General features: G+C 44.0%; 1 protein-coding gene across 1 annotated transcript; it reads left to right on the top strand.

Moving 5' to 3' along the window:
- Positions 1-6,120: 6,120 nt before the first annotated feature.
- T265_10047 (hypothetical protein) lies at positions 6,121-11,164 on the top strand (the record flags this gene model as incomplete). The annotated part of the gene is made up of 7 exons (XM_009176301.1): positions 6,121-6,225; positions 6,261-6,449; positions 6,490-6,552; positions 6,587-6,746; positions 6,782-6,838; positions 10,167-10,302; positions 10,945-11,164. 7 exons carry the CDS (start codon positions 6,121-6,123, stop codon positions 11,078-11,080), a joined length of 846 nt encoding a protein of 281 aa, XP_009174565.1.
- Between the last annotated feature and the right edge of the window lie 2,036 nt (positions 11,165-13,200).

The raw sequence follows: 13,200 nt of genomic DNA on the forward strand, positions 1-13,200 counted from the left end.
CGCTACGCACTACTACGCTTCACAATAACGCACTGATGATGTCACCTCGATTGGTGATGAAACGTTTGCAATCAAATTGCCCAGCTCAGCGAACAAGCCAACGACCACCATCTACGATACCTGAGCTACCAACATTTTCCTCTATAGAAAGACTTCCCTCCTTTCATACGGGGCCGTGATTGGGATACATGTCAATATCCAGTTTAAAAAAACCTCACTAAGGATCGGCATGCGCGGATATATTTTTGGAGAAATTCGAGGACGTTGCGGAGATGCATAAACGGAAGGCTGACCGAAAATAACGAAATGCACGCCCGAATTGGTTTTCTATAGAGGAAAATGTTGGTAGCTCAGGTATCGTAGATGGTGGTCGTTGGCTTGTTCGCTGAGCTGGGCAATTTGATTGCAAACGTTTCATCACCAATCGAGGTGACATCATCAGTGCTTTATTGTGGAGCGTACTAGTGCGTACTACTACGCTCCACAATAACGCACTGATGATGTCACCTCGATTGGTGATGAAACGTTTGCAATCAAATTGCCCAGCTCAGCGAACAAGCCAACGACCACCATCTACGATACCTGAGCTACCAACATTTTCCTCTATAGAAAGACTTCCCTCCTTTCATACGGGGCCGTGATTGGGATACATGTCAATATCCAGTTTAAAAAAACCTCACTAAGGATCGGCATGCGCGGATATATTTTTGGAGAAATTCGAGGACGTTGCGGAGATGCATAAACGGAAGGCTGACCGAAGTGAAATAACGAAAATAAAGAATCTCCCCAGGAGCCTATCGAAGGGGACTTGGATGTGACCAGAAGAAACCTTAGAAGGATTGAGTTGGTCTCCTCGAAGGAAGCAGTTGCAGTGACGTTCGACAGACCGGCTGACCACCAGGAGGCTATGAGGCGGTTCAATTCGGCAGGATGCTCAAGTCGATTTCAGTTGCAGTGACGTTCGACAGACCGGCTGACCACCAGGAGGCTATGAGGCGGTTCAATTCGGCAGGATGCTCAAAGTCGATTTCTGGCAGTGCTTGGATCATGCGCTATAGGAACGCGAGGAATTATCGCGACAGTGGTTGCTGTCTTATCAGTTCGTCGAAGGTGTATGACCAACATGTCGTACCCAGCTGGACGTGGAGGGGCTGGCGAATCTTGTGGGGGAAATGACCGAGTTGCTGCCGGCCACATTCCATACGCAAGGGAGTCAGGATGGTCTCCCTGTGGGTGAGCCATGTACACAAGTGGAATTACAAACCAAACAAATTTCCGTCATGAAGATGAAATCGTGAACGAACGTTCATACGGGCCGATGTTATCACTCTGGAATGACCGGGCACGGGAATGATCGAGGTCGCCGTACCCGGTCATAGGTTTGGCCTACTCGTCATTTCCCGGATGTGTTGTGATTAGTGTTGTGACACATGTTAGGATAGAGCCGTTATTGGGATAGACAGGAGATGACCGCTGTGCTAAAGCAATAGTGCAGCACGGATGTCACCGCAGCCGAGATGGAAAGCAGCTGAATGCAATCTGTGTACTCTGGTTATCCGGGCAGTGGGTGAACCCAGTGTCAACCGATATTTAAGGTTGCACTCAATGCGCATAGGTACAACGCGAGTTCTTGTTCACTCCAGACATAAAGCATACTATTGTAGGAACAGGGCTTTCAGAAATGCAGAATCTACAGTTGACTTAAAATGGGCAAATTGACAGCACAACGGTGCTCAGTCAAAGTTACGGGATACCCGAGCAGTGCAGAAGAGAAATTCTTGTCTGAAGGCTTTCTACTGTGATGTGCGTCAGCACAGTTTGTGTTCGAGGAGTTATCCGAACTGTTCACAGTTGAAATTTTTTTATAATTTTGTCCACGAATCGAACACAAAATCTCCCCCATTAATACAGCTTTGAATTTACAATCCCTGTCGAGCACCGCCCACCAGATTGAGAGGGTCCACAAGCAAGTTCAAGAAATGCCGAGAAATGTAGTAATCTAGGAAGTTAGTTATCATACAGCTATGCAATTGTTTGTGATAGAGGTGAACTGGAAATACCGATTTTGTTTGAATTTTTGGCGTTCAAATGAACGGGCCGTCAGTTGGGTTGTAGCTGTCCAACTGCTTGCGATGATCTTTCATTTTCTCAAACAATCCCGATATTTCAGGGTTGTCAACCTGCTTTCGAAGCACCGGCATCTAGCTATAAAATCAGGATTCTAGGAGGAAACGGCGTTTGCGGTTGAGAACAGACAATACTTAGTTGGACAGATGCAGCTTGGTTTGCTGGGGGCATCATCCACTTTTAAGCACTTGATTACAATAAAATGTTGCTATGTATTGGAAGATGTCGGCTTTTTTAGCGATTTGTGACCAGAAATCGTCGTTCACCTAAAAGCTGTGCTGAAACCTATACGAAAGGCTGGCCTCCAAATAATTGAGGTCAAGAGACAGCTCGCTCGGAATTCTTTGAAGCTCTCGAGCACAAGATGTGTCGATGGGCATTAGCCCATCTATTCAGCGATCACTTGAGCCACACTGAGTTAGGCTCCAACCCAAAAGTAAAATCGTTTCAATAAAGGTTCATCAAGAAATTCGGCACCCTGAAAGCAACACTAAGATAATTAAATGGTACAAAGCCAAACCGTAGCAATACACCGGCTTCCATAACCGGTTTAAAGACAGCTTAATAAAAACGTGACCTCGAAAATTACACCGGCTTGAAGCAGTGTAGACGCAAGGTAGCGAAACCTATGTCTTTATTTAAAAATACGGGCGGTGACACAGAGTGGGTTACCTTCAGGTCAAAGCAAGAAAGGCGGTATTAGAACAAAACGGAAACAACAAAACCCGGAATCCCAAGAGCAGTCAAAGGAAATGGTGGAACACAGAACTTTGCAACCTCTAATCCACGCCGGTAATCATGGCACTTCCTTGCATGATCGGTATACCACGGTCGGTTTGTCATGGATTTCAACTCGATTTCCGATCCTCTGTATGTCCCACTGCGTCATATAAGAAGTGTAAATGGACATAGGAAGCGTACGAATTGTTCGAAAGTGTCAGAACGCGGATGCTGGATCAGCAGCTGATGATCAAACATGCCAGTTCTGGAGAGATTTTTACCTTAACAACGGATCTTATTGACCAATATATACGTGCGGTTTCGAATCAGAGGTACATAGTCATCTAACCTGCTAATAGTGACCTTAAAAACGCTGAGCTGATGTACTCAACTGTCTAATTGGAGACCGTAGTTGCTGTCACGGCGTTTTCCCGTGAAGGCCGATCACACCCCCGTGAGCGGTTTAAAGCCACTACATTTACTCGCGGGAAGATCGCGTGCGGTACATGCCGGGTAAAGAGTGCACCTGGCCGATCAACTCAAGAGGCCAATGACTGGAGATGAGGCCCAAAAGATCGTGATCAGGTCCATTAGTCTCCTCTTTGACATTGATCTCGGAAGATTAGTGTAATCCCAGTGACAGAAGCCCACAGAACGGACGGCTTGCCCGCTTTGTTTTACGGAAGGTGTATTGCGAATGTGTAGGGAGACAGATAACTTGTAACGTTTCAGAACACTTCGATAGGATGAGCTTCAATGATCCTGGTGCAATATAATGGAACACCAACGAATAAAATGTTTTACTGTCCTCGGCACCTAGCATCTTGGGACAGAAGCAGGCCATCGAATGCCACGGGATGGCACACACGGGATGCACCGAGACATACAACTTAGTGCAGCAGTGGCCTGTTGGCCAGGGATTAGAATCATGGTGAGGAATTAATTGGTGGTGTGTAAGGGGTGAAATAAGATAGAACAGAGGCAATTCACCGCGTCGAACCTCTTAATTTTCAAGAGCTTGGTGAAGTATCACCAAATTTTAATATGAAATTTTCAGCTGTTCTTACTTTGTGTCTTTTGATCTAATGCAGTTATGTCTACTTCGTGGGTCACCGGCGCATCTACCCGAAGATACACGCCCCCTTGTATCTTGAATATCCAGGTTATCAGGCTTTTCGGAATAAGATGTTTCGCGTCTTTCCTCAAATTTGGGTGTGCTGTCTAAAACAGTACTGTTTTAGTTCACAGAAGCGTCCCGCCTGGAACTCTAGAGTGGCCTCAAATGCAGTGGACGTTGAAGTCCGATGAACCGATTCAGAAAACTTGTAGCACGTGTGAGAAAAATTTTACTATATTGAACTTACTGTAGCTCCCGATAAATCAGGGAAACATCAAAAGTCGCTCCTGCATGGCATTAACTTGATTGCCCGCCACACACTTTCGAATTTAGAAAGATCTGTTCTGCGTGGAGTGAACCGTAGTCTTTCCCCTATCCTACCAAAAAATCGAAGAACATAAGTTGGTGCTCCTTTAACAGTAACCTCAGCATTTCCTCAATGAAGATTTTGTGTTTAATTTCTTCAAGAACTGACAACCGTGAAACGTAATGGGAGTCCCAAATGGCCCATACTGAGTTTATTAAGCACGCAAACGAAGCGTTGTTTGTCCGGGCAACCCTTCATCAAAATGTGCTCGCGACAGTCACCTATCAACTGTTCGAACTTTTGACGTTAATAGCAGCAGCGAGCGAATGCAAGTTTCAAAGAGCCTATCCGAAGTCCCGAAGGTTTTTATGTTAGGGCTCCGTCGTAGGCGTGGCAGAGACAACAAGCAACAAGTTACAAAAACAGTGAGTAGAGATGAGAAATGTATTGCGATGTGACTTAGGTGTCAAGTTTCCTCCTTATTCAAAATACCAGGTTTTGTCAACACTTTTGTAGTGATCGTGACTGTGCTATATCTCCGTCCAGTAACATCCGGAGGGCATGTAAAGGATTTCTTACCTTCATCTGACGGCCGTCTGTAGCCGCTCCTTACAGAACTGTTCAAACCTGCTGTCACAGTGAATAATTCCCTCCAGGTATAGAGGAGCAACGAATACTCGTGTCGGGGCTTTCTCTCCGTTAACAATTATCAATCCAGTAGCCAAATAGTGAGCCAGGTAACAGCCTGAGGCGGATCGTTAAGTGGAAGACATGATATATGTTGAATTACGATACGTAGAATTCTATCCAACACGCCTTTGTCAAGTCCGATTATGCCCGTCAACCTTCTCTTGGCGTTGGATTTTGTTAGATTTTGTTACGTTTCCGGTACCCTGGATCTGAAAAGTTTTTGAACCCTTTCAATCCTCGGGTACCACCACTCAAGGCACGCTCTAATTGCATTAGGGATATAGGAATAACGCGTGGGATTCCCCAGTGATGGATGATGGTATCGTGGATGATATCAACCTATGAGCAAGCTACCCGAATCAGGAGCCCCCGGACGAAATATGAGAACTTCGCAAATGTTGTATGTAGCCGAAGTTCTTCGCCATCTTCATGCCAGCCTAAAATCGATCTGCTCTATTGCGATAGGAATACAGTAGTCACTTAGAGCCATGACTTCCGGCCTCACTAAACAAGTGCATATTATCCGCACAATGCTCGTAGTTGCAAGACTTTTACGAGCGGAGTAAAACTTCCCAAGATTAAATGTTGCATTTTGTTGCTTATCTTCTCAAGCCGGAAACCGTCTTTATCTGCCTTCATGCTTATGCAACTCACTAAATTTCATTGTTCACTCAAGCGTCCAAGCCCCTGGGCGGATAGTCTTGTGGGATGATTTCGCAGCATCTTTGACACCACGGAATGCCTAAATGCTGTTTAGAAATGTGGACTGATACTCTAAATTCAATTGTCTGATTGCTTTGGTCCATCAGGAACACGTCATGACTTTCGAAATTTCAATTCCATTGTGCGGATACTGAGTTCGTACTAAACACGTGGCCACCAGAACCAATTTAATGCGGCGCAATTATTTTGACAAGGTTTATGCTTTCTTGATATGAATCATGGACTCAGTGCCAGACCCTGACTTTCTACTCGAGGATGAGCTACGCGAACATCTCGCTTGAACTAGTCCATTCGTTTGTTCACATCACGCCCATGTTGATGGTAACCGCGAATTTTCGACCGTTACCATGAAGGTCGAGATATATGGCCACATGAAGAAGGAACCTTTTCAAAAGGCACTATATTGTGCACAAGTACGTGGAAGTAAAGTGATCGAATGAAGAAGGACCTCTATGAAGCCCATCCAAAAATATTTCAGAAACCTGAAATACATGGTCTACTTGAATTTGACTGGACAACATACTTGTTCGTTAAAAAAAGAGTGAGTGACCTTAAAGCACTGACATATGACTTGAGGAGCTTGGTGGGCGATACTGGAAATACACATCACCAGTTCTCGTCATTTTGAATAACGAAGTACTGGGATCAGATGAAGACTTCAGAAAGTGGGCCGAGGAGAACCACAGTTGCTATGACTACCGTCCAGTAGCACTGTATACAATGCTTGGTAATGAAGCTTACGTTAACGCACTCTATGAGAGAAACGTAAGTTCTGAAACTTAATAGCCTCTGAATAGATTTTCAGCGCATCTTCGTATCGATGCTAATAACCATTGGTGGTGAAAGGTGTGGACCTTTGTTGCTTGAAGTAGGTTATATTACCCTTCCGAGCCACAGTAAAGCTTTATTCCGATATATTGCCCAAGACCTGTGAAAACTTCAGAGCGCTGTGTACCGGAGAAAAGGGTCATGTTCCCAAGAATGAAGTGGAGTCGTATAAAATGCACTATAAGGGAACGTCGTTTTTTAGACTAGTAAAAAACGGGTGGATTCAAGGTGGAGGTAATTTCGGGCGCATGTTTAACTAAGTTTCTCAGACGTTCTTCACAGTAGGGGTAATGATGGCTGTTCAATATATGGGAGAACTTTTGAAGGTGAGCAACTGATTCGCTAATAAAACAAACCCCACTTCCAGCTGACAGTGTTAATTGAAATAGAGACTGCGAACTCACAGGGGTACGCATAAAAGTTAGTTATACTTCTTGGAATTTCGCATGCGAACCATCGATCCCAGTCTTAGGTTTGTCTATTTCGAGAGATTTGGACGACATGCTTGCACTTTCGACCCTACTCAGTGTTGTGACTGCGCTTATAATATTCGGGAGTATTCACGTGTGTCTGTGGCTTCACTTGCATATTATGCCATAAGTGCTTGTTCTCTCCCCAGCTATTTTGCATTGCTAACAGTGAATAACAACGCGAGACTGACACGAATAGAATTTTGTTAAGTGTCATAGTCATAGCAGTTCCGCAAGTTGTCAACCGTGGCCGTGAGGCAACTCTTGTTTGCATTCAAAAGATAGTAGTTTTAGGATCGACGCAGAATCGAAATTGAAGATCAGAGCAGCATCTTGGATTTTCCGGTAATCTAGACCGGGTGATAAACACAGGCATGCTGTTATGGCATTGGTTTCAGTCATATCAGCTCAAGCACTCCGTAACAAAGAGATCCTGGAACTGCGTATATGAAGAATGGGCCTGGATTACGACGTTTAGTGTTCCATTAGCAAAACAAACCAGTCTTTAGAGCTGCGATACAAGCTTAGCACTGAATGATTCTCAGCCATCAGGTTTTACGACCGCATGAGAGTCAACTGTCTGAAATACGGGCAGCACCTGTCCAAGTGTTCGTTTCGTTTCGGGTCGCTGTTTAGTTCTGAGGTTTGAAGACATTGTAAAACATGGCCCTCTCAATGGTACTCGTGTATCCAAGATTGTTCCTTCAATGCACACTTAAATTCCCAAACCCCTCAATAAGTCTTGCATTTACGCAACAATTTATCAGCTCCCACCTCCAATGCGTAGCTATCCACTCTACCTCCCCAAATCGTCGGTGAATGCAGCTACAAAAATGTGCGACAAGGACGTCAAAAGACTTTCTGTGTCTGACAATCGATGTCTTCGGAACATTGTTCCAGTATGATAGGAACAACAAATAAGCGGTGTTGAGGCACTTCGAATGGCGCACGTGCATCCAAGTCATTGCCTTTGATGCATAACTGCCCCCAATTTCCCCAATTAATAGTCCCCCGACAACTATGTATTTACAGATAAATTAAATCAGCTACCGCCTCCAATGGGCAGCTGTCTACCCCATTTCCCCAAATGATCGGTGAACAAAATTGAGGCAGCTATAAAAACTGTACGGTAAGTACGGGGTTTTTATGCTGACAATGATGACAGACATTTAAGTAAAATAAAGACTCTGCATGACTGGTATGGTCAAGCCTTTTGGGAAATTTGCGACAGACCATATTGTTGGGTGTTTGTTTGGCCTCAGTCAAAAATTTGGAGCAACAAATGTCAGCTATCCTGATGAGAGCATCTGTGTTTTCACATTTTCTGATAATCCGAATGGTTGCTATAAAATTGAAGTTTTTCGGAATCTAATGTTATCGGTTGTTTCATTGGCTAACTTTATTTACATATCAAAAGTCCAATTTGAATGTCCCTTTAGCACCGACTGGGTTAATGCGAAAATGTATAATTGTGATAAACGCACTACCCCCAGAAACTTCAAAGTTTCTGAAGCAAGAGGCAGCTTATGCTTTAAGGAATATCAGTTTGTTTATGGCAAACGGGTTATTTCTGGGGCAAGTTCCTCAAAACCCTCTGGGAAAGTTACCGTTGTAAACAGCCAATTGCGATGGCAGTGGATATGCTTGTTTACCAAATGAAGGGCTGCTCTTGAGATGGATGTCTCAGAGGCATGCTCCCAACTGATTGAAATAGGTCTGAATTTTAAGTTCAAAAGTACATCGGTGTTAAAATGTAATTATAGTGGCAGAACGAGTTTATAGGTGCAAATCGTGCGTAGCATGTAGCCAGTTGTTACTAGTGGCTACCTCCACAAACTATAAAGTTTCCGTCACGTGCCATGCCTTGCGAATAGTCGTATACCGATTGCTGAATGAAATCCTGCTTACGGAACGATCAACCGATGTGTACTGACTGGAGACGAATCGGGAAGACCAGCGAAACTTTGCCAACACCCGGCGTGACGACTATATGTCTGCAAAAGACAGAGTACAGGCTGCGTCGGTGCAATGAATACTGGAATATTGACAGCAAAGTGCTATTCACGCGCAGAGGCCGTAGGAGAGCTGTCAGTGTTTGATTACCGCGGTCTCCCATGCATCACATTGTTCTAGAGTGAACGTCTGATGAGAAATGTTGAGGCAAGCCGGATGGTTTTAAGAAGGAATTCTCCCACGATCGACGAAATAATCACACTTCATAGGTCATGCTGTTTCGGATATGTAATCACCATTTAGGAGGACTGTCTGTTCTGCACAGTCCTTAGTGAGTAGGAACCATTGAGTGGTGAAGAGCCAATGACCTGGCGACGAACTATGAAAAGACTAACCAGTAAGTTAATTAGGGTCGTCAAGGAGGGGATCTCGGGGCTCAGGTGATCAGTGGCTAGTGACAGATAAATATGGTTCAGCCAAGCAGTCGGTAGCGCTCGTGCATAAAGGCCATCGCCTTAAAGCGCAATTGTCCAGTTTATCAAATCACTGGTCATATAGTCACATCCAATGCTTGGCTTTATTTTCTATGCTTTAACATTAGAAGAAGACCAAAATTGCGCCGGTAAGGACCAACGTACTTTGATACATGATTTATAGCTGATAAACTGGACTAAACATCACTTCTGATAGGGTCCCAAAAAGCGATTACACCCAAGGTTTCGGTTCTACAAAGTTTTAGAGCCTGTGGACCTGTGAGTGTTGGGAACGACCCAGCTGAACTGAGCTAATCCAGCTTTGAATATCTAAGGCATATACGTAGAAAGTCTCGCGACACTTTACTCACCATTACCGGAAATTGAATGGATTGCCGCAAGCGCGTCCACTGTGTTACGAGCATAAAACAGCTGTTTATTTTGAGGAAACACAGGACAACGATAATACTGAAATAAATGATTTTTCATTAAGGAATCTCCAATCAACTCCAACATACGGTGCAGTAATGGCCACTATAAGCATGAGAATATCTGAAAACACTTTTAGTTATGTGTATGTACACTGTACTAGAGTATTTTGACAGGATAACTTAGGCATTATTATTCCCAGGCAAACCTACCAGGACATCAGCTATCACTTTAAGTCGAACCTTAGATAAGTAGGCTTGAATAGACGTTTTTTCTTCAAACGTACCAGGGAGGATTTTCATAATATCCACCCACTCCTTGCATTCTAGACGAGAATTTTGCTATTAAGCACGATCGACGCGGAATACTGAGTATGGCCAATGCCGGAAGACACACAAACGACTCACAGTTCTTCATAACATTGACCCCAACGCCATGGATGGATAATTTATACGTTGCTTTTGGGTAAGTTTACGATGACACGCGAACGACATTTTGAGCGCCGAAATAGGAAAAGATGGAACCAATTAACAAAATATATAAAAGTTAAATTAACTGCGTTTATATAAACAAGGCACCTTCGGCTGACACTATGTTATATCGTTTGATACCAAAATGCCACCGATTTCACTGGATCCTGTAAGCCAACCCAGTGTACATTGCTGTGGAGTCTTCTGAAAAAACGTAAGTTGGTTGCGCGATACATGTCTCCAGGACTTCTACTTGACGCCGTCCTATATATATATANATATATATATATATGGAGAACGAACGTAGAACAAGAATAGTCCTGCGATGGCCAGGCTCTGGTGAATAGGCTGCAGTCAAGCAACCAATCAACCTTGTGTTGGTTTGAATGCTTCCATCGCCTATCCATAAGGACTCAGCTATAGACTGCATGACATAGCGCAGAACACTCAAGTAATTGAGATAAAACTCAGAATTTTTGATCATAAAAACACAACTTCAGTTAGAAAAAAGCTACACCGCCACACTACCGAGAAGACTTCTGTAGTACTAATATTAAGCTGCTAGAGATAAGCTTACTTTGTTGCCTCTATCGCCAACATAAAAAGCATATCCATTAACTTCCATTTTCTTCTTCAGTAGGGTGATAGAAGGGAGCCTGACGCTCGATCTTATGGAAGAAGTGCCCACCCAAAACGAACGGCCAACGAAAGACATTTGCATCAGCGAAATACGTATAATGGATCCAAAGGATTTATCCACCAAGTTGTGTTAAATCACTTCGACGGATGAACAAAAAATCATCATCGGGGGCACAATAGTCCCAGGATCTGTGGAACGGCGAAGCAGCAAAATAAATTACTTGCTTTCGAAGTTCGACGGTACACTCTTTTACGTGGATACGCTGGAGCTGGGTAGGACGTTACAAGACTAGATGATTTGGTAGCTTAGCTCAGAATAAATTGATACCAAATAGGCAACAAAAAACTAAAACAGTAAAACGGTAAAAGCGATACGGTCCAGTATGTGACTTCCTCCACTGAGCACTCCATACGTCAACGGGAGAACAAGCGACCACTTCCGACAAGTACACTCATTTGCACGCCGATTTGGTTTTCACGGGACCGCGTTTCACGAGTGCATCGCAAGCAATTACGAGGCATATTCCCAAGGGACCAGTAAGCGAGAAATCAGTCATTGTTTGGCTTCCGTAAACAGATAACAACAGGAATTTTAACCAGGGGAAAACTGCCGCGCACAAATTCTATTATAAAGGTGACATACCAATGGAATAACTTTTCTTCACGAAAAATTTTCCGGCCAAAAGTCTACCTGGACGGCATGACTTAAGAGGAAGTAAAAGTTGCAGGGCGCTCAAGCTCAGTAGCGAGGAGGAAAGATGAATGCTATTTCCACAAGTTTGCTGGATACAATTCAAGATCTGTTAAAATGATGCCAAAAGTCGAGATAACTACAACCTTCCATACACCAAGTTAGCCCACTGTTCTTGATGCAGTGCATGTCTGAACGCAGTAGTGCGGCCTGAAGAGAGTGCGATCAAGATTAATTTTAGGCAGATAGACCAGCGTCGCGTCACAACTATTTAGACAGACTTACGCAGAACGTACGAACGAAAAAAAGCTGCGCTACGTGCATGCCAAACCATTATAGCGTCATGGCGCTGAGCCTGACGACAAGTCACTCATGATAACCAGTGGTGGATACAGGTGCATACCTGACATACAACCATGGAGGAGACCCAAAGAGAAAGGTTGGCAGGGAATGTGAACCTATCGCAAAACCTGTGGACCTTAGGGAAATGGTCATAAACGGGGTACACATGTCTTAGAACACCATTGAGATATATCTGAGAAGTGTCGGAGTGAGTGCGCATCGGCAGGATTGGTTCAGCGTCCTATACGCACCTCACCCAATTCAAATCCAGCACACAACTACAGACTAACCTCAGCTAGACGGTCCGGATAAAAATGGTAACATGATCACTAATGGGATCAATTGCGTGCCATGTATCGGAGTTTTCAGTCCCATGCAAACAGAATAATGCACATCCAACCAGGAAAGCGAGACCCTAAAGCACTCAAACTGACGGTTGGTCTCATCTCGCGTTACTGTAGTGACACATTTCCCGCGGACATTTTGTAGACGACGGTTTAAAGTGGGAAAGGTGACTTGGTAGACAGCAGTCGGGCACATTGATTTCATCATCACCGACAGCATATCAGTATTCAACACTGATGCACTGCTGCCGTACAACCACATTAACTTTGCAAACCTTACCTATTGCCATGGAGATCCCGACTAATTTCTAAGCACTAGTTAACGAATATAAATACGCTACAGACAGGTGACATTTGCTGCACTAAGGTGACGTGCGTGAGCAAATACGTGAATTTTTAGCCCGTTAAGACGCCATTTTAAAACCCTTCTCAAAGCTATTCTGTGGACATAGCCCTTTAATTTCAGTGAAATTTATTTGACTACGAGATGATGCAGATGAGGAAAGCGCTGCACGTGCTTTGATGGTGTGCAAAGTAATGGCATCAACGACAGACAACCCGAGGTATGTTGGAAAGTGACGAGATTCGAGCTGATCCCTCAAGAGAAGCAAAAAAAGCTGTGTCCCTATATAGACTATGGACGGCATTTCTAGTAAACAAGACCTATTCCTACGATGTGACATGGGAAGAACGACAAAACAGTGGAACCTTAGGACCACTCAGTAGCACGGATTAGGAGGACAAAGGTATTCAACCTGGTTGCTGGGTTGCCAATTAGGAACGTTAATTACATCTTGCCGCTAAGCTCAGTGCCTGAATCGATAAATGATCGGTTCAAACTTAGCGACCATAATGCAGCATAGTTTCAAAATATATA

Source organism: Opisthorchis viverrini (assembly GCF_000715545.1).
Source record: "Opisthorchis viverrini unplaced genomic scaffold opera_v5_334, whole genome shotgun sequence".
NCBI classification, from domain to species: domain Eukaryota; kingdom Metazoa; phylum Platyhelminthes; class Trematoda; order Opisthorchiida; family Opisthorchiidae; genus Opisthorchis; species Opisthorchis viverrini.